The sequence below is a fragment of the Cyanistes caeruleus genome, chromosome 5 (genome assembly GCF_971803275.1).
Source record: "Cyanistes caeruleus chromosome 5, bCyaCae1.hap1.1, whole genome shotgun sequence".
Taxonomy (NCBI): Eukaryota; Metazoa; Chordata; class Aves; order Passeriformes; family Paridae; genus Cyanistes; species Cyanistes caeruleus.
Window position 1 is genome coordinate 10,798,482 of NC_141705.1, and position 22,572 is coordinate 10,821,053.

Below are 22,572 nucleotides of genomic sequence, written 5' to 3' on the forward strand. Positions count from 1 at the left end.
CATTTGAAAGAGAAAACATTCTAGGTTTTATCACAATGTAGTGGTGCAAAGATCCCCCTATATCTGTTCTGTCTTAACTCCTGAAGTGTTTACTAGTGGTTTTAAATTGTTGATATTTCTAGAAAAAGACCCCAGACTGAAAGATCTTGAATATCAGCATTTTCTATCTGAATAAACAGCCTTTCAGCCTTTCTCACTCTTTAAAATGTGAAATGCTCCTGATATTCTGTGAATATCCCCAAGCAGTCTTGCAGTTATAGACTCTTCAACAATAACAATGGAAAAAAAAAAATCTAGTAAGTTCTGAGTAAAGAACTTTATCAGCCTCTGCACCCATCTGGGTGTAAGACTAATTATTTTTTCTGTTGATTTCCAGCCCACAGGAAAGTTAGTGGTGGTCCCTAGACAAGGTTTATTTTCAGTAAAGATTAAGATTAATGAGGCTGAAGGGAGAAACTATGTATCTTGTTTTAACTATGGGATTTCTAGACTGCAGCCAAGAAAGAGAAGGCTAGTTACTTTTTTCTCTATTACGTATGTACAGTTGAATTAAATACTTGGCTCCGTTTCTTCAGTCATGTACAGTTGAAATAAAAATGTACTTGGCTCTGTTTCTTTAGTCATGGGTTCCAAGGGCCTTTCTCTGTCTATTTTACTAACCAAAGGTGTCTGATACAGTGGAGATACAGTGAGGAAACAGAGGTCAATTTCTGCATTAAAACAGTCATTCTGTAAAAATTATTTAAACTCTTGCCTTAGTTAACGTAGCTCTGTATAAAGACATAAACTTTAAATGGTGAAGAGTGGTTTTACTTCTGTATGCCATAAATTTGCTTCTTTCTGTTGATTCAGTTCGTTACATATTTATGTATTGTCCTTCAAACCAGACCATTGCAGTAAACATAGTATAGACATCTTAAAGTATCCTGGTTTCAAATATTATGGCTTTGACTGACTTTCCAGAAGGTTGTAGGAATTTTATGATTATTTAGCTTATTGTGTTGATTCTCTGTTTCCTAAGGACACAGAAGAAATAAATTTTAAAAACCCAAAACAACCCAAAATTAATTCATAGAGCAAAACCATGAGAAAGACGTGAAAAGAAGGACATTTAAGGATCGGTGGGTATTTTTTCCTGCTTCTGCATTATAGACTAGTAGCCACCAGATGGCACAGCAGCATGGGCCTGAGTAATCTAAATGTTATTCATATTTCTGTAGAAGTATTTAAATTCTGCTGTTCGTTCTTATATTGCAATATAGATTTATGTGCAACATAGGAAAGAAGAGTATGCTTGTTATGTGACTTTAAAATGTACATAATTTTAAATCCATTTCTCCATTATCTACTGGGAAAAAATGGAGTATTTCTTAAAATACTGGTAATAACTGAATAGTTTGAAATTATAATCCATAAAATACCCTTTAAATGTGATACCAGTGACTTCTTATCTTAATGTTGGATGGAGTCCTTTATCTTAGTTGATATCATATGTCATTTAAAGCAGTCATAGGGCATTTCTGTTTACTTTGCATATGTTTAACAAAAAAATAGTATTATGTTCAAACAGTAGTTCCCAAAGAGCCCTAATCATGGATATATATATCTCTTCAGTATGCATTAAGACAGTCCCTGCATTAGAAACCTTAAGGCAGCACTTGCAGATTAAGAGAGAAGGATGAGGGAGCCCAAGGTTACCCATAGATAACCCCTCATTCAGCTAAAAACTCTAGGGGCCCATTCCTGAGCTACCTTAGCTACTTTCTTTTTGGAGAGGTCTAAGATTAGAGGTAGGCCAACATTGTTCTCAAGAACCAGGGAACCAAGTTTTGTTCTGCAGCCTTCCTGTTCATGCTGAGATGTCAGAAGTGTCAGGGCTTGCAGATGTCAGCTCTCAGGAGGTCTGGATGGGGACTGGAGAGGAAGTTCTGCATTTGTTTGCAGAGACAGCAAGCCATGCCACACTAGAAAGTGGGCTCTTGGCTGCATGATCTGCAAAATGCCAGGATCCACAGGGAGATATTTCACCAGATAGTGCCTTGTCAAGGTGCTCTCCTTGGCCATTTAGCAGTCTTACGTCCTTGTTTATCCCAGAGAAAGCACAGACTTGGATGTGGAGAGGAGAAAACCTTCCCTTACACTGTGGCTACAAGTATTAGTCTCCACTACATGCATTGCCAGGTTTTATTGAATGTGTTTGTGAAGTCTGCTCCAACTACCTTGAACACCTAGTAAATCAGGTTCCATGTAGTTACACTCAGGATATGTGGTCAGAGTGGGGATCAGAGTCTGACATCTCTGACAGAGATGTTTGATTTTGTTCCTGTGCTTCAAGAAATTTATGCTAATAATTTTCAATATGGACAGAGAGTTAAGCTCCTGAACAGTAAAGGAGGTCATGGAGGAGAAATTCCAGAGCCTCCTTGTAAAATGCGATTGATTTATGCTATGTAAGAAAACAGAGTAGTTGATTGTAGTTGTCCATTCTGGCTTTAAAAAACAATCTCCTGGATTATTTGACTGAAAACTGGTTTCCTGCATATGCAGAGTGTAATGTTTTTAGTAAGAGAAAGGATTTCAGAACTAATAATGGATTTTTTGCAGTGTAAATCTATTTCTAAAATTAACTTTCCAAATAATTCTCATAGTTTGATAATTTGAATGTCCAAAAATCACATGGTGTTTGCAGGTCTTTGTAACTTTAGCTAACCTGACAAAAAAAAAAGGATAAAATCATTGTAAAATATTTTAAAATATTTTTCGTTTTCTAGGACATGTGCAATAAATTGTGTAATCAACACATAAAAGGGTTAAAAATAGATCTCTATTTTTTCTTTTGGAGAGTTTAGACTGGTTTTGTGTTTTATTACCAAAATTAAATCAGACTGCCACCAGGGGATGCAAATGCTTCAGTCTTTATTTTATAATATTGAAATGTCCACCTGTTGCTAGTGCTCTGGCACTCTTTGATGTATGCTGCTCACTGGGGACCCAAAATGGTAGTAGATGGGGGAAAATAAAACCTGCTGAAAAAATCCCTGAGTATCTGGGATTTCAGGGGCTTTTCAATAAACTGTGTGGCAGGCATAAGGAGTCAGGAGGTGACACACACATAAAGCAAGAGCTGGGCTATGTGTTGATGTGCATTTGTGTTTTCTTCCTTTGGTGTGTGGTTTCTTTTGTTGGTTTGTTTGGTTCTTTTTTGGGGGTGGGGGGTGGGGAAGGATGTACCTTTGCTACTGGAACATGTCCCAGATTACCCATTATTTCAGTGCACATCAGTAAATGATTGGCACTGATTTGCTGGTGAACCAGTTTCATATCCAGTTTTAACTAGTAGCAAATTTCTCCTTTCCTCTCTCCAGAGATGGAAATGCCCAACTGAATCTGCATGGGGAAGAGTGAAAATCATCTATAATTGTATTTCTGAAGTGGTGCTTACCATGCCTGTCTTTGTAGAACATGTTCTGAGCTTATTCGGCTGCATCCACTGATAACATATCTACTGTTTGTTGAGCAGATAAAACCTTTTGTAAGGGAAGAACTAAAGTAATGAAACTCATTTTACCTTAAGCCTTTGTAGGGAAGAAAAGGGTCTTTCTGGAGGAAGAATTGTTAACTGGATCTAATGATAATCGTGGCCTGGGAAAACTGATGATGTTTATTAGCTGTTCAACAGCCTTTTGTGTACAATTAAAATGAGGTCAATCTTTGCATACATACAACACACTAGAATGTTCAGCATGTTCTCTAGCAATCAGTGAGGCTAGATTCAGTTTTCTGGATATGGAAAACAAAACAAAACACCCAAGAAGGAATGGGTAAAGGGGATTTATTGGACAGAAAAGCAATAAATTGTGTAAACTAATCCCTTCTGGAAAGAGATGGCTCAGAAAGCCCTCACTATAATTTATTGTTTATTGGCAAAGATAGGATGTATCACATGACTTCCAAGCCTTTACAAATGTTAAATGTTAGTTCTGACTTTGTTTCTTCATCACTATTTCAGTATCACTGCCAGTAATACATTATGATGCTGCTATTGCTAGTTTAAAGACAGAACAAATTAAAGTCTAGTTCTAGTTCTTTTTGTCTTCTACTATTTATCCTCTTAATGGTCATTTAGATTTTGCAACTGTTGCAGTTATTTCAGGAGGAAGATAGGAAGTATAATACATGGTTGAAGCCTAAATTGTCTTTGGAGCTTAATCTTTCAATCTGAAACAGTAGCTCAGTGAAGATAGTATCCATAATCAGCCTCTTTGGTTATTTGCTTCTACTCTCACACTGTCTTTTTATTTTTCTGCTGTGATGAACATTTATGTAGCTACAGGGGACTCAGCTAGGGAACTGGAACAGCCTGAAAACTTATAAAAAAAACCACCATTTTTTGCTGTCTTCAGTCAGATAATTTGACAGGTCTGGTTCACTGCAAGGACTTAAGAGTTTCGGTATAGGAAAAAGAACAGAGATGTAAGAAATTAAAAAAAAAAGTGTAAAAATCGGTCCTGCTTCCCAAATAAACCAGCTTGGGCTTGTTTAATATTTTTTATTGACTTATAGCTTCTTACCCAAGTTTCAAACAATTGCAATAGCAGTATCTATGAAGTGGTTATAGAAGAGAAAAGAATGTTAAAATGCTCGTACCTGTATTTATGTTATCATGAGAACTTTAGTCCTTGTGAAAAGTGCCACTTTCACAGTTAAAACTAGCTATTTTGCAAACACATATTGCATGTTTTCAGTTTAAGTTAAAGCCATAATTTTTGCAGCAGAATCATTGACATTTCCCTGCTTTGCCCTCCTCATGCAGTTTCTGCAGTCAGGGCTGGACACTGTGAGAGTACATACAGTGCTGTGCCTGTTACTAGGCTGTGGTCACACTGCTGCAGAGTGCTGCCTTATCCCCTCATTTTTTGTCATGTTCTTGTGCCTCAAAACTACAGCCATAGCAACTTCACACTGAAAGGTACTTGATGTGGGTTCAGATAGGGAAAGGTAGATTTAGATCTGGTCACACATTTGTTTTTTGACCTACAGAAGGACAGCCTCACATCTGCAGTGAACTTCAACCAACCATTTTTGTTCCTTAGCAGAGCTCTGTCAGCTCTCAACAGCTGCAGGAGCTGCACATCCAAAGCTCCTCTCAACACTGGCACTTGGAATGTAAGAACTTCGATGTGAGTGGGTCTTTGTGTGCCTGTGGAGTTCATTAGGATTAGGAGGCCTATAAACTGCTATGTTGTTTTATCATTGCCATAGCAGTACAGAGCTGCATTCTTAGATTAGAGCCTTGATTGTAGAAAATAAAACTAAAATAGTGCTGTTTTCCCCAGTTTCACTATAACTCTTTTCAACTCTAACCTTTCTGTGAGCTTTAGTCTAGAATATGTGGCAATTTTCTTTCCTTCTGCAAGTTTTTCATCAAACCTCTGAAATGTTATTCTTCCCAAGGTTTACTGTATCCCATAAACAGCCCTGATACCAATTGACTCACAGCCCTCCCATACCATTCACCTGCTTTCTGTTTCTGGCTGGAAGTCTGGCACTAGAGATGATTGCACCATCTCTAATGTAGTCAGTACCAAAAGCTGGCAGAAAAGGTATTTTAGTGAGTCTGAATTTCACCAAAGCATGTTTGAGCTATTTGTACTATAGGTAACAGTTTATTAGTTTAGTACTGGCAAAAGGAGCTCGTAGCTTTTCCAGCTGCTCCTCTTTTATCAGCATTACTGCACACCAGATGAATTACTAATGCATGATTTAAAGTCAGTGAGATTAACTTAGTTTGAAATGTTCCCTAAACTACTGGCCAAAGAACCCAAACAAAAATGCTACTATTGGAATGGCACTTCACCCTGCTCAGCTGCTCTTGGTAGAAATCTGTGTGATACAGTTGGGGTTTTTTATCTGTGGTAAAAAATCTGTCTGTATGATGCAGAATTGCACTTTGCTGTAGAGCCCTGTGATATTTATTTAAAGTGACAGTTGTCTGTCTGTCTTGCTGAGAGGTCTTAATCTCAGTCATGCTACTTGCTGTGCTGAAGAGGCCCTGAGTAGGCCCCAGCTTTCAAACCTCTGGTCTTGTCATCACTGTGTGAAATTTAGCCATTTTCCAAACTTGCTGGTACATGATATCCCCATGACTGTGTGTACAGTTCCATTATTGTAAGATATTTCTTCAGTTCTTCAAGAAGATTTTCCCCCTAAATGCGTTGACAGATGTGGGCCAAGTCTATGCATTTTAGGCTAATAACCATTAAAAACGTGATCGTTGACTTCATTAAATCTTACTATTTATTTTTAATATGTTCCAGTATCAAGTTCCAATTGGCCAGTATGTCTAACAATTCCCAGTAGCAAAGTTCTTGGAGAAGGAGCATAACAGCAGTTGGCAGCAGTCTCCCAAGGTCGCTTAACCCACCAGTCCTCTGAGGTTCTGCTTTTATTTTCAGCACTCGTGCTTATAGGCAAAATATCTTATTTCTTTACACATGGAAATTTTCTGTTGAATTTTTAATTGCTAGTTCTGCTGCTCTGCTTTGCTTTTTAAAATCTTTGCCATCTGATATGCATATCCATATATATATTTTTATGATATATCTATAATGGATAATATCAAGGGAAAAATCTAAACTTTAAAAACCTGTTACTTAAATTTATTTTGATTTTAAGAAAATAGACTATCATAATGATAAGAAATTCAGTATTCTGGTTCACTAGCTGTGAAAGCAGTTATTAAAGATGGGTGTGCTTGTTGTTTTTAATCATAATAATTTTAGGTCATCTTTTATGTGGTACAGAATTAGCTTCCTTACATTTGTGTCAGATTATAATAAAACTTTCTTGAAGGTTTTTCACTCGTTCCAACAGAAGACTTCCATTAGATTCAACTGTTTGGGATTGTATTACAGCAAGTGAAAGTGGGTAAAATTGTTGAGGTAATCTTGGGACCTGTTTTGTTCAGCACACATCTGTCACATGTTCATTATGAGTAGGCATGGAATTTCTAAAAGTAGGCAATTGATATATAGATTTATAAAGTAGCAGCTTTCAATTTGCTTTTTATGAACGCTTGAGTCTCAGTCACAGGTCAATATAAAAATTTTCTACAACTGCACAACTTTGCTCAGTGTATTGAACTAGTCACTACAGTGTAAAACACAACACATAACAGAGGATAATTGCCATTTTATTCATTGTCATTATCTCCCTGGTAACAAATGACAGAACAAAAGAAAATGTCTTCAATTTGTACCAGAGGAGGTTTAGGTTAGATACTGGGAAAAATTTCTTCACTGAAAGAGTGTTCAGACATTGAGACAGGCTGCCCAGGGAAAAGGGGTGGAATCATCATTTCTGGAAGTGTTCAGAAGATGTATGGATATCATACCTGGGGATATGGTTTAGTGGTGAACAAGGTGCTGCTGGAGTAATGGCTGGACTCTGATATTGGAGGTGTTTTCCACCCTAATGGCTATGAACACTGCCATGAAATCTTACATTCATCACATATGAGGCTAAGCATCTTCCAGAGATGTATTTGCAGAGAGAAAGCCCAAGAGCTGGAGCCCTTGAAAATATTGTCTATATAAACATGTGCCCCAAATACTGTATCATCTCTCTGTTAGGTCAATTCTTCCTTTAGTCTGTCTTATAATTCCAGTTTTTATCACCCATTCAATAGCTTTTTAAAATAATATTTCATTGCTTTCTTCCATGCATTCCCCTCCTACTTGTGAGGGATCCTTACAAACATCCATGGAGCTCCCTTTCATCACTTTCATCATTTTTTTCTTAAAATTCTCATTTGCTCTAATGGCTTGTAAAAAAAATGCCATTGATGAGCTGCTGGTGTGCTGTGACTGGCAGGCATCCTATCAGGAAAATATTCTTCAGTAATTAGTGTCTGCTTCACTGTTTGAACATATTTGTAGCTTCCTGCCTTATGCTTTCATTGTAAGGTCCTAGGAGGAAGCACCTTCTTGGAATTCTATGGATGGACAGCAACTGTGAAAAATACAGTGTAAACCAGAAACCTGAACCTTGCCACACATACTCTTCTATAATTAAAATAATGAATAATAATAATAAAAAAGATCAAGTTCTTTCTAAGATGCATGCTATTGCTTAAAAATATTGGTTGTTGTATAGTTTTAGTTGTGATTCTGTTTGGGATATAGGGAGCAGAGAATGTGAATTTAGCTGAAAGATCTTTCTAGAAAGAGATTTTTTATTTTCAGTGATATTAAAAAAACATTAATGTAGATGGAAATCAGATTTTTTGGAAAATCTGAATTTGCTTCTATTACAAAGTAGTGTAGTCTCACTGAAATTGGCCTTGAACAAAGCACTTATTAGCGTTGTTGGGGCAGCTGGCTCTTGGTTGGGACAGCATGCCTTTCTCTAAGTCTGAAAATACTGAGTTTCTCTAAGGCTGAATAAATTCAGTATTCAGATATGTTTCCTTGGAAACAACTCATAATTTAAAAGCACGTGCAGCAATGCACCCCTTATGTAATTTATTAATGTGGAAGACCTGGCTCTCATGAGCCATATTAAATAGATTAGCCTTTATTGGCAGGAAAAAGGAATTTTCTTTGATTACAAATACAGCTTTTCAAGTGCTGTTAGATAGTGAGATACTCGTGACGGGTTGATACTGCTGCTATTGTGCCAAACTGTGTTGCCCATTTGGGTGAAACAGTTCAATCACTTTCTTCCTGAAGAATATGAACATATCAACTTCCCTCTGTATTTCTGCTAGAGTGCTGCAATTTAGAAAGGGTTATCCTGCTCTTCCAAGATGCCACATTTTAGGGAACAGAATTCCTAATTTGAGTTTAAACAAAGGAAAATTTCCCTTTCGGTTCCTTCTCAGAGCACTATTTCACCTATGTCCTTATTTGTATTGCAGTGGAATGAGTGGTCCTCACAGATCTGTATTTTAGACTCATAAAAATATATAGTGTCTCTATTCCAAAGCAGTCTCCAGACTGGACTAAACAACACCTCAAGAATATTGTTTGCAGAATTGTTTGAGGAAGGGAATTACTTGGAATGAGAATGGCCCCATCCCATTCTAGGAAGCAGAAGGAAGTTGTTCATCTTCCCAAGCTTTTTGACAGCTGAGATACCAACCTAGACAGCCTAAGTCATGCAGCCTGAGAATTCAGTTCAGCTTTCTGAGGTGTCAGTGAAAGTATCTGGAAAACTGCCTGTGTACAAGGTTTTTTATAAGTAACTTCACTTGTCCCTTCCCTTAACCAGAATACATTGCTCATCCTTCCATTACTTTGTTACTTCTTTTCTTACAAAGCTGCTGAAATGGTCTCCTAGAGTCAATGATGTGAGTTTTTTTTTGTTTTGTAAACATCACCTCTAAAAGCCAAAATTAAAAATCAGAAGAGTTACAACAAATAATTTATTTTCTTGAATTTATTGTGCTGCTATAAGTCTGCAAGTCTTTGTTGTCCTGGGCATACTTCCCTAAAATTGCTGACCTGGCTTGATGAGCACTGCTTTCAGATCACTGACATACCTGAGATAATTTTGCAATCTCATCTTCCTTGTGACCTTTTTTCTGTAATAATAAACCTCAGACTATGTAGACATTTGTGTTTGTGTATTTGTTTAAACAGATTTGCCATGTTCCACAATGTCAGGATACCTAAAGAAAACATACTGAATATAGCTGGAGATGTCACAGCTGAGGGGAAGTACTCGAGTTCTGTCAAGGTATGAAATAAAGGTCTTGTTTCATTAAATATGCAAAAGTATAAGTAGGTTGAAAGACAGAGCAATGGGCCTTGTATGCCAGGAAGTTTTTGGTACCTGAACTTAAGGCTGTTGACAATTTCACGTGAGGTATGAATGTTGGTTTTTTAATTGCATTTCAGAGATATCTCAACTCATCTTGCTGGCTTGAATTAACTTCATGCTCTTTGCACAACCCCACTGATCCCAAAGAGTTTGGAGTTTGACTGTGTTCAGGCAAGACTGTTCTGAGTCTCGCCTGAATGCCTCATCTGAATGAGTCAAGAAACAATATTGGCAAAATTGCTTCTGATTATGTTACCAGGTTGCATCCTTAACCTCAGCATCCATTCTGTGCTTTCTGTTCATTCAGAATGTTAAAGAACGTTTCAGTACAGCTCTGGGATCCTTGTCCAGTGGCAGAGTTATGATCACAGCACTTTCCGTCACCAATTTAAAGCTTGCCTTGGCAATAGCCATTCGCTTCTCAGCTGCTCGCTGTCAGTTTGGACCAACTGAGGATGAAGAAATACCTGTCCTTGAATACCAAACACAGGTAAATACTTTGGAACTCAATCTGCAGACTTCTATATATGAAACTCACATTCAGAACCACTACAGATCACAGCAGTGACTCTGAAGTTAGTGAAATGAAAGTTGTCTGTGTCACCTGAAGCAACATTCTAGTACAGCTGTGGGGGTTCATTCCAACTCAAACCTTCTTCTGGCATGACCAGACTTTTAACATAGGTTCTTGGAATAGCAAAACAAAAAAAAAAATCATGTTTCTCTGAAGTGCCTAGAAGCATTTGTCTCCTAAAATAGTAACCTTTTAACAGAAAGACTGTCTTACAGGGACATGAAAAAGTACTGCAGATGTAGAAAGTAGCATTTGTTTCAAAACACCACTCCTTCTTTTATTGCTGCAGTAAGTTTCTTATTTGTAGCCTGTATGCTTTAAAAGTATAGAACTCAATGACATTCATTGTAGAGAAGTCTCAAGCTAATATTTGAATTATTGAATTAAAGAGGATTATAACCAAGGTTTACCTGCAGTTTATACAGATGAAAAACAATTTTTGGACTGAAAAAAAATAGAAAAAGTGCATTGAGAATAACTGGGGGAAAGAGAAAACTCAGATCTGCTGAATGACAAAGGTTAATGTATAAGAAGTGCTGAAAACAAACCTGCCCAGTTGGTCCTTGCAGTGTCCAAGGAATTTGCAAAAGTCCAAGCCTTTTACCAAGTAGACACTTACCTTGCGATGTTGAAAGATTTCATGTATTTCTACAACTTGGTGGAAGGTGCCTTCCTTCCACCATTTCTGAATAAGCCAGGGTGTGCTTTCCACTATTCTTTGAGTCTCATTTTTTCTCAGTTTTGGGTTGTTCTGTGGGTTCTGCTTGCTGAAACTCTAATTCTCTTCTTCCTTTCCCACAAACACTTTAAAGCAATTTTTCTTTTCCTTTGTGAGGCCCATGAAATGGTTACAACCTCTGTCATGTTTCTACTGAAGAAACTTATGAATCATGACTGACCCTGACATGCCAGACATTTTATAAACACATGGCAAAAATATGTCTTTGGTCCTCAAAGCTTCAGTGAACTTTTTCCCTGGTTTAACAGAATGCTTATCACAAATTCATGAAACATGAGAACTAAAAGAATACAACCATAATTTGTATAAAGATAACAATAACCACCTATAACATAATTAAATGTAATTAAATTAGATGATAGGTGGTTATTGTTCTCTTCTCCATTAAGCAGTTTTCCATTTTGAACACAGAGTTGGTTCAATATAACTATGTAAAACATATATCAATTCGTGATTAAATCAATTTAATTCTTTTTTTTTTTCCAGCAATGGCGTCTTTTACCTTACCTGGCTGCTGCGTATGCCTTAGATTATTTCTCAAAGTCCCTGTTTGAGAACTTTGTAGAGTTTTTTGGAGGTGTGTTGACAAAGCAACGGAGTCAGAGACAGGTGAGATGTTACACATTTTCTCTTCACTGAATTCTTACTACAGTAAACTGTAAACTGTGAAATGGAAGACCTATTTAAAGTCTTAGGCTCTCTAATGATCAAGAATGACAGAGCAATTCTCAGAAATATGGGGCATACAAAGTACTGATTGAAGTTCGTTTAGAAAAGCAATCAAATTAGTGTTGATGGAATGATTAAAGTGTTATTGATTTCTGTGGGATTGAAGGTTATGGTCTCTTGCAGAATTTTTTATCATAAATATATTATGATGGTGTAAATTCAGTTTATAATAGTTGGAAGTGATTCTACAGGGAACATATATATCAAAGATTTTCTGAAAATATACTAACCTTAATTCCTTCACAGACTCTCCAAGTCTGGATTGAGTTTGCAATTCAAATTCATGCATTAAAATAAATAATGTTAGTGAGAAAAGTTGACTTTTGAGTCTTAACGGGGAATTTTTCATCCACAATCAGTCTGCTGGAAGTCATCTCTTTACAAAGGAAATATTTTAATCTATCACTCTCTGTGCAGTGACTGATTCTGAATCAAATTAACTGCAATAATATGTTTTTACAGCATATAAATTTTATTTATTTTTATAATTTTTGGTAATAAAAATTTTGAGGGCCTACATACTGGCTGTGTATTATTGCCCATGTCTTGCTTAAATCCTCAAGGACCTTACAGCTAGAATAAAGCTCACAAAATAATTTATACTAATGGTAGGGTATTTTAATTTCTCCTCTTTGCACAAAACACAGAAGAATTTAATTGAGTTTTTCTGTGATACTTCATCTCTGGAGATCTGCAGTGCAGTCACTAATCTTAGGGAAAACAGTGGCTATCAGAAAAAGGTCATGATAGGAATTAATATCATTGCTGAAAATTTTAAGAATGTAACCCTTACATTTTTTGTTCTACAGAAGATCTTAAAACAAATGCCACCAATCAGGGAGGTGCTCTTAAACAAGCTCTGGTTGTATCAAGCCCCTGTCTCCAGAAACCAGAATTCCAAATGTATTTTCAAAGGAAGGTCAACAGAGTTAATGTAAATGCAGGCTACTGTGACCCTCTCGAGTCTCTGAGGGTGTACATAAAAGTTTCCCTGCTCTTTGCAGAACTGATGCTTAAAAGATCAGTGAAAACTATGTAAGGCAATAAATATTATAAATATTGTGCTGGCTGGGGAGAGATAGGATAGAAGCTTTTCTGGACAGGCCACCCTCAACTACCTGCTTCTCCATTTTTGGGAGGGAAAGCTTGGCAGTTAGTGAACTAACTCACTCAAATGCTGTGCCAGCCGGTACAGCTCAGCTAAGATGCCCCCATGTGTCCATTACCTGACACAAATTATTGCTGTCTCATATAAGAAAGTTGGTGCTGGAGGTTTCTCAGTTGTGTCAGGGTTTTTCTGTGGCACCAAAGAATACGCTTTGCACTTACATGGATCTCAGAGAGTTCTATGCCTGTATTTCCAGTTACTGTTCTTTATAAAGCAATACATGTATCTATGCTTTAGGTGGTCACCAACTTAATTTCTGTAAAAATTATTCCTCGTATGTAATTTGTTTTTTGCAAAGGCTGATTTGGGACGTGAGATTCATGCTTTATCTGCTGCCAGCAAACCACTGGCATCTTGGACTGCTCAGCGGGCAGCCCAGGAGTGCCGAGAAGCTTGTGGAGGACACGGCTACCTTGCCAGTAAGTTACAGACACTGCATGCACTGGTCAGAAAGAGAAAGGCTATTTTGATGAGTTCTTCATCTTCTGTTCTGCTATGATTTCTGAATTTTAGCAATGTGTTTAGAAAGTATTTTATCCTCATATCCATATTTTTAAACTTTATTTTGTACCTGAAGTCATATAAAAAGCTCCCTAAACCCATACAAGATCTGCAACAGCATTTTGACAGACTGTATAAGTAATTCAGTCTCAATTTTGAATACAACGATGCAGACTTTATAGATGAAAATTTCTGTTGTAAATTTAATGCCACACTCTTCTAAAATCTTTAATGTACAAGGTAATCAGTGTGTTTTCAAGCTCATCTGTTTGTAACTTTAGTTTTACAGGAAGAGATGGCTCTCCTGCATTTTATCACAGAATAATTATTTAATCTCTCTTGGTTTTTCTGATGTGTTGCAATATATTAAACTGTGCACTTCTTCTTCATAAGTGAATCGTCTGGGTGAAATCCGAAATGACAATGATCCAAACTGCACATATGAGGGAGATAACAATGTCCTGCTTCAGCAAACTAGCAACTACTTGATGAGCTGGATGAATTGCATAAGAGGTATGTTTTCATTGTGGAATCTTATGCTGTACTCAACGGTGTGTAGCTAATGGAATTAGGAGGTAATTTCATACTGAAAGCAATTGACAGTCATTTCATAATTTTGTGAAGCATAAATAATGTGCTTCAGACTTCATCATATGATACATTCACAACACAGAAATATTTGCTGCAGGAAATACTCTTTCTCCTGTCCTGCAGAAGCTAGCTGTAGATGTTTTGCCATCCCTAATCAGGTTAAGTCATACCTTGCTCCCTGAGAGGTGCAGTTTAGTTCAACCGAAATTCTTTAGCACTACATCCAAGTCTGGGGTGCTAAGCAGAAGAAAGATGGGGGCATGTTCTAGAGGTCTGTGGTAGAGGAGGCACCAAGATGCTCAGAGACCTGGAGAACCTCTGGTATGAAGACAGGCTGAGGAAGCTGGGTATCTTCACCCTAGAGAAGTTTCATTATGGCCTTCCAGTACTAATAAAAAAGAGGGAGAGCTACTTTTTACGTAGACAGCTACTCATGGGCCAAAGGAGAATGGTTTTAAACTAAAAGATGAGAGATTTAGATTAGATGTTAGGAAGAAATTCTTCTCTACAAGGGTGATGAGACACTGGCACAGGTTGGCCGGAGAAGTTGTGGATGCCCCGTCCCTGCAAATGTTCAAGGCCAGGCTGGACAGGGCTTGGAGCAGCCTGGTCTAGTGGAAGGTATCCTTGTCCAGGATGGGAGGGTTAGATCAAAATAATGTTTAAGGTCCCTTCCAGCCCTAACCATTCTATGATTCTGTGACTCTGTATTGGTAAAGTCATCATAGGTCTGTTTATTATACTTGGAACAGTTCATATCACCGGACTTGGTAGCAATATCCATCACCACATCTTGTAGTTCTCTAGATTTTGTTTCAGTTTTCCAGCAATGACTTTCATTAGCATCGTACAGAGCTGGAAAAATCAGCAGTTGGAGTTGAATCTTATGGGGAAAAATTATAGGCAGTGATGTCAGGTTTTTCCACACTTGTCCACCAGTCCTCTTTTGGCTGGACTAGGCCATAATAAAATAAGTATTATGGCCTAATTGCATCTGGCCTGTCAAGTGTATGCATGGCTTTGTAATAGGCTTCTAGTTCCAAAAAGTCTGGTTTCTTTTCTCATAAATCATTTTTATTTTCTCTGGTATTTCAGATAAAGCTCCTTTTGAATCCCCTTTGGGAACAATAAACTTTTTGCAAGACTACCATCATATCCTTGGCTGGAAATTCCCAGCCATTAGTGTTGAAGATTGCATGGACTCCTCAGGTAGGCTTCTGCTGTTATTAAACTGATTCTAGAATTTTAAATTCCTTTCCAAAGGAAGGGATCCAGAAATTTGAATTTCAACCTCTGTTGCTTATTAGATAATTGTCATGTTTGCTGACGTTTTTTGTATTATATGCATTTTTATTTACTAAGAACATAGTTTACGTTTCAAAATACATTTTATTTTCCCCAAATTCTCTTCTGGAATGGAGGATAGCATCAGATATTATTTCTCCTCTTTTGTTCCTCTAAAATAACATGTCTGAGTTAGGGTTTTTTACCATGTATTGCTGTTTTCCAGTTTTAAGGGGATTGATTGCCACTACCTTCTATCACTAAATAGCTTCTTTTGAAAAACTATACAAGGGATTTACATGTTGAAAAGGCATAAGGTTCATCTGCTTTTGGCAGTTGCTTTTGATTGTATAGAGAAAAATGAGTAATGATGGAAAAGAAGTTCCCTGTAGTTTTCCTGCTTTACTCTGCTATAATCAAGTCAAGTATGACATTAGATGCTGTTTCCATTTGTGCATCACTGTGAGCCCAGATTGACCCTTGGACTCAAAAGTTAAAAAGATGCTAAAAAGAATACCAACACATAATGAGAGAGCAACACTATGTGTTCTCTTGTCTCATGTAATACCTACTGAACCAGACCATAGTTTAAAAAATACCTGAATCTGTTTCTTGATTTGTTCTGGTAGAAACTGGACTGTTAATTTAGATGCCTTAATTTAGGCAGCATGTAAACACTCCCTCTACCCTAAGGTATATTCTACATTAAATCTTCAGCTAAGAAACAAGCAAGCAGGATTCATGCAGGCACTTTATGCTGAATAACTTTTTACCTTAATAGTTCTAAGCTGCTCTTAGAAATATGACACAATTATGTGCAAAGCTGGTAATTTAAATGTGATTACATTCAGCCACCAGTGAAAACAATGTTGCAAGTCACATGCTTTCAGTAGTTGTGGAATATCTTCTGTTCTTGTATTCTCAGAAGAGACTGTACCTTGCAGGCCTAAGTCTTAATAGGAAAAAAAAATAATAAAATTTATTCAAGTAAGAAGTCTAAGATGAGCTGTGGATACACCTGGTCTTTCAGCTTGGGGTCAATTTGCAGTAGTGTATGGCCAGACATGGTTATGTCTTCACTGTCCACTCTCAATCTGACTGTTCTCCCCAGATATTTATTGTATCTACATTAATGGACAAAGTGGCATGTCAATGGATTGATTAATTAATGCTTTCACTTTTCATCTCAAGTAACAAAATCTGTGACTGCACCAGAATTTTCATGTGACTTCTTGCATCATAAACGTGAATGTTAAGAATTTTGCTTTTTTCTTTTTTATAGTTCCTTTAGCAGCTTATAAATGGCTGGTTTGCTACCTGCTCCGAGAAAGTCACCTAAAAATGAATAAGGAGAAGCAGGCTGGACGAAGTGACTTTGAGGCAAAAAACAACTGTCAGGTAATACTTATTAAAACCTTTCTTATTTTTTATTTTCACCCAAGTTTGTCAGTTTCTGTTAGTTTTATCTTCTTGTGTCATAAAGTACAATTTCCTGAACCATAAAGCAGCAAGTCAAAAAACTAATAAAACTTAATACCTGACCGTGTGCATTGCATAAACCATGATAGCACAAGGACAGTTAGACATCAGCAGAAGTCTTCCAGGATATATTCAGGACATATTTCCCTTCAGAAAAGTTGCAGGCATGTGCTGTGTGATGTCTGCAATTTTGATAGCACAACTTGTGAGGACTAAATCTGTGAGTATTAAATACAATGCAGCATCTGATTATTACTTCTCCATCTGTGCTTGTGGCCAAATACATAATGTAGGAAAGAATCTTGCTCTGGCAGGTAGGTAAAGTAGATGACCTAATAGGTCTTTTTCATCTCTAATTCCTATAGTGCAAAGTACTCATGAGAGATACCAGACTGACAGCACTGGAACCTGGAAAGGAAACATTGACAATTTACATATAGCAGATCCACTCTCTCACCAGAGAGGTTTAACAGCTAGGGATGGCTTAACTCCAAATTTCAGTATTTATCCCCAAGCTCACCACATTCCTCTACTACCTCTATGAGAAAAATTGGCTCACATGAAGAATGAACACTTGTCATTTGTCACTGAGAAAGGTCAGTTCCCTGAGGATGGTCAGTGTCATTTACCTTATCTGCAAAGCTAAAAAACAGCAGGAAGGAATAGTCAACATTCAACTCTGCACCTAGAAAGACCCTGCCTGGCTTCAATAGGGGATGATCTGTGTGAATAGGGGATGATCCCCACTGGTAGAGGGGAGAAAATCTTTCCTGCTTTTACCCTAGAAACAGCTTATTAGAGAAGCTCTTCAGGGTCAAATCCAGGTATATGAATTTTCAGATACGCCAGTCTGATTGCCTGTCAGTTAGCCAGGTTTTGATGAAGCTGGTGCTGGGGCCAGTGCATTAGAGAGAATGGTGAGCTCAGAACTATGAAGATTGTCTTATTTAATCTTTATTATTTACTGTATTAATTAATTTTATTATTTTATAAATAAAAAGTATTTAAATAAAATATTTAAAATTCAAAGAGGTTCAGGCATACAACTTCTTTTGAGATAGGTGTTGATGTGCTTTAGGTCATTAATTTTTCTTCTCTCCCTACAATTAATCCTCAGGACAGCAGGACTTTTTATTTTAAACGTCATGCCTCAAAAACATCTGAAAATGATTTAGAAGCTTTGCTTTGAAGACATGTACATATTTGATTTAAAACTTTCTGGGCATGAAGAAACACTTTTCTGTCAGCCCAGTGGTTGATTAATACAAAATATTTGTTCATGCTGTGGGGGATCTGGAAGAGATTCCTGGCCTATCCCTAGGTTATTTTGGTTTGGGGGCAGCTTGATAGAAACAATGCAGGAGTGCAAGCAATGGTAAAGAGGAAAATAGAATTATAGGGGAGAACAACGGGAAAATAATTCTCAGTGTTTCATTTGTGATGTTCAGACTTATTTCATTCTGACTAGGGAATTAGCATATCTCAAAAAACCATCCAGTAAGGGGGAAGTCCTCCATAATGCTGCAGAGAATAGATGTGTATTTTGCTGTTCATAGACATAAGTGAGCCACTGGACAGCTGCTGTTGAGAGAGACAGTGATCTTTGGAATATGCCTTTCTTACATGCTTCAGTCGATCTAAATGCAATGATAATGCAAGTATTTAAAAGAAAATAATTAAAACTAATCAACTAATTCTACATGAAAATGATTAAACACCCAAACCTTAACAAAACAAACTAAAAAGAAACATGAGTTTGTCATTGCAGCAAGTCAGCCAGGACAGCAATGGCATCACATTCCCCCTGCTGTTTAGCTTGAATATTATCAGTCAGCAATCTATTCCACAGCAGCATGTATGGCAGAGTTGAAGTATATAAATGTAGACAAGTGTTCCAATGTAAGTACATACAGTCACCTAAGGTTTTATATACTGTGCACTAACAGAAACTGGTGACTTGTCTTTCTCATCAGATAGTTGGCAAAGACTAGTTGCATAGTTCCTTCAAAACATACTGCAATCTATTACAATCCATCAACAGAATCCACTCATGCTGACATGATCAGATTTTTGTTTTTTATTTGAAGGGACTGTAATAATTTTTCAATAGGAAGATTTTTAAAACTCTGGATCATATTAAATAAATACAAACCTACCTTTTTATTCTTAGATTTGTGTGGGTTTCTTAACAATCCTAAATTCATCAGACCTGATTTTATATTGTCTTCTCTCTGATGTAGCTTCTTGATCTCATAAACCCTGGGTGCAGCTGCCAAATTACACTGGTAATTAGGCATTCTGTCTTACTTCTGTAGGCATTTCAAGAGACATTTCATAACTAACATTTGCACAGACATTGTGGAAAGTGTTTTCTCCTAATGTTTCTTTGAATTTCTCAAGCTAAATCATCAGACCTAAATCAGCAGAACTCCACTAACTCCACCAGAACAATGCCATTCTTCACAGGCTGACTGGTTCTTTGTATTTGGTTACTCAGTGTCCTTTTTCCCTGTCTCCTAAGGTGTACTACTGTCGATCTCTGGCTATTGCTTTTATTGAGCAAGCAGCCTTACAGCGCTACCACGACTACACTCACAATCCCAGCGTCCCGGCGGCTCTGCAGCCAGTGCTCAGGAACCTCAGTGCTCTCTATGGGCTCTGGTCCTTGAATAAATACCTGTCTGTGCTCTACCAAGGTGAGATCAGCTCCCTGAATGTGCTGTGCATGTCACTTTTATAAAGTCCTGACTTGGCTGGGGCAGAGAATCCTAGCAACAATTTATATTACAGCATTTTCTTACTGCTTGTTTAGTACAAAACAATCATTCTCAACCAAATTTTCAGGAGCAGGAATCTGCAGCAAAAACTTAACTTACCTTGGAGATGGTGGAGAGATCACAGGTTTTGCTGTGATCCAGTGCTTGTGTGAAAGGATGAGGAATAGGCAGCAGGATGCTGTAGTGTAGCTCCTTACTGCAAAAGGAGCTAAATAGCTTAGATTAAGAGTTGTGCAGTCAGCTCATTAATGAAAGACTGTCAGTTCAATTACACTGGTGCAGCTACTTAGTCTTGGCTACTGAACTTGGCAAAAAGTTTGTGCCAGTGTAATCTCAAGTGGTATAAGCTTCTCTGTGAATGTTTTTAAGGTGGCTATGCTTCAGGTGAACAACCTGGGAAATTTATTCAGGATGCTATTCTGGAGCTCTGCTACAGGGTAAGTCTGTTTATTATGATTTAATATATAGTATATAAACACTAAAAAAGAGATACATGGTTTATAGTCATCAGATTATTCTGTACTTCAAGGAGTACGTTAGCAGGATATTACATTAATAGTTTCTGATTAATTTTCTGTAAAGTTTAGCAACTCATTGACTCTGAATCTAGTCTTAATTTATTTGTCAATAAATGGAAAACAATATGTCCTACCAAATAACACCACAGCATTTGTGGCCTTGCAATCTTCATTGGAAAGACAATTAAATACTTCAGGGTTTTTTTTTTTTTATTTCATTATTGAGTTAGTTTGTGATTTTTATCTTTATTAGCACAAAACCTTTCCAAACTGCAACATATTCTTTGCAGGTCAGCAAAATTTCAAAGAATAATCTGATAATTTTGTTTTTGAAGTCCAAAAATATTTGTGTTTATATGTATAAGCAACAGCATATTTGTTAAAATGTTTTAAAACCCCCTAGGTAAAGGAGGAGAATATTTGAAATATGGTCTCTTTTTGCAGTTACCCAGAGAGTGAAACAAATCAAAATAAAACTAGGCTACTTATTGTGGATTTCTCTTAAATTATCAGAGTTGGTACTTTACACAAATAATTTTTATTCTGCTCTGTACTTCAGCTATAGACAACTACAGAAGTTGTCAAATCTATGTCCTTTGGTTTTAAACAGTTGAAAGATGATGCAGTTTCCCTGGTTGATGTCTTTGCTCCTTCTGACTTCATTCTCAATTCTCCCATTGGTAAAGCAAATGGAGAGGTAAGAAAACACATTGTAAAATTTTAAGTATAACCATGAAGAAGACTATTGCCTGTAATTAGCCTTAACATATTCAAGACATTTTACAAGTACAAAAGAAAAGAAAGATATTTTTTCAGTGGAAAATACTACCAGAATTAAATTGATCTCAGCAGAAAATGAACTTTTTCATTTCCTGGAGAGCTTAAGTTTAAGCTTCAATGGGAAACTTGTATGGTATTGCCGTAGTTGCTGTTGTGAACATCTGTGCACTGAACCAAAAATGGGCTGAGTGAGATTTTTTGGTATATTTACACAAAGCAGGAGTTAAGAGCATAAGAAGGACCACACTGGATTCAGTTCACAGGATACTCTGTGGCTGACAGGGATGGATGGCCAAAGAGAACACTGTGAGACAGATGAAATAGCAACAGAGGTGCTCTTTTCCTGATGTCTCAGCTGTTGGCAGTTTAAGAAATATCTCATGCCATAGGTTCTGTTTGTATCATTCTGCTTAGTAGCCACAGATGTATCTATTCTTCATTTTTTTTCCATCCATTTTCAAATTCAGCTGTCATTTGGCTTATATCACACCATCATTTCTACAATTTAATTATGCGTATTGTGAGAAAATACTTCCTAGTCCCAGTCCATATCTGTTTACTGTCTGTGGGAGCCTTTTCATTCCTCTTACAGACCTTGCTTTCCTTGTCTATTTTCTGCTTCTGCCATATCCTTTCTGAAGTGGCATAACCCAACCTATAAGCAGGACTCAGGATGTGGATGCACCATGGTGTTGGCTACAACAGCTCCTGCTCTTGACATATCTCAAGATCTGTATTTTCTTCCAAAGTCTCAGCAAACCAAAATTCATTTTTACTGGTCCAAACCTACTCATCAGGGCCAAGCTGTGGGATAACTTTTCTGTAGAGAGCAGTGTCACAGTACAGTAGTTTGGGTGGGTGTAGATGGACACTGTAGATAATCCCTGGAGCCAGATGTTTGACAGGAATGCTGCATCAGACTCCGTGGTTTTCAGTATTTCCTGCGACTGCTTGTCTGAAGTTGCCCCTTGTTCCCATGGTGATCCAGCAATACAGAGGGCAGAACAGATGTTTCTAAGCTGACCTAACACAATGATTACTTTGTTAGCACAGTCTTTGCAAATGAGGCAGGAAAGGCTGGTTCTACCTATCCAGCCATCTCCTAGAGGGCTGTAATCATCACTGGAAACTTTGTTTCCATTTCTGTAGGTTTTTGAGGATTAAATTAAAGAAAGAGGTCATGGGAGGGAAGTTCCAAAGGTAACTCTTCAGCGGAGCACAGTTTATTAGAATGTTAAGAGTATCTATATTGGCCAAAAGCCTATTTTAAGACATTTTTCTGTCTCTAGCAGAAGCTGTGAGCAGATGCTATAGGCAGAAATATAAAATATGGTACAAGTACACAGTGATCCATTCCTAGAATAGTATCCCCTTTCTAGGAGTCACCTGCAGATTTCTTGTCATGATAGATTTGGCTGGCTTCTCATTGGGTTGCTCTTAGCTCTTGCAAATGCAGAAGCCACAGAGACCTATTTAGATTCGATACTAATATTAGAAGTATAACATGTGAGAAATGCATGTAGGAATATAAACACTGACTCATGTACTTAATTTCTTATAAATTCATTGAATCATTGTGGCAATGCCGTTCAACCCGTGTTCTATAGAAT

General features: G+C 37.3%; 1 protein-coding gene across 4 annotated transcripts in view; it reads left to right on the forward strand.

The window, feature by feature from the left end:
• ACOX3 (acyl-CoA oxidase 3, pristanoyl) overlaps nt 1-22,572 on the forward strand; it is a 32,038-nt gene that overhangs the window by 7,701 nt on the left and 1,765 nt on the right. For all 4 annotated transcript variants that reach the window (XM_023925565.2, XM_086891670.1, XM_023925566.2 and 1 more), the window contains exons 8-17: nt 9,642-9,738; nt 10,130-10,312; nt 11,622-11,744; nt 13,331-13,451; nt 13,927-14,046; nt 15,220-15,333; nt 16,691-16,806; nt 19,409-19,583; nt 20,034-20,101; nt 20,793-20,879. In XM_023925565.2, the coding sequence (XP_023781333.2) occupies nt 9,642-9,738; nt 10,130-10,312; nt 11,622-11,744; nt 13,331-13,451; nt 13,927-14,046; nt 15,220-15,333; nt 16,691-16,806; nt 19,409-19,583; nt 20,034-20,101; nt 20,793-20,879 (1,204 nt within the window). The remainder of the gene's footprint in view (nt 1-9,641; nt 9,739-10,129; nt 10,313-11,621; nt 11,745-13,330; nt 13,452-13,926; nt 14,047-15,219; nt 15,334-16,690; nt 16,807-19,408; nt 19,584-20,033; nt 20,102-20,792; nt 20,880-22,572) is intronic.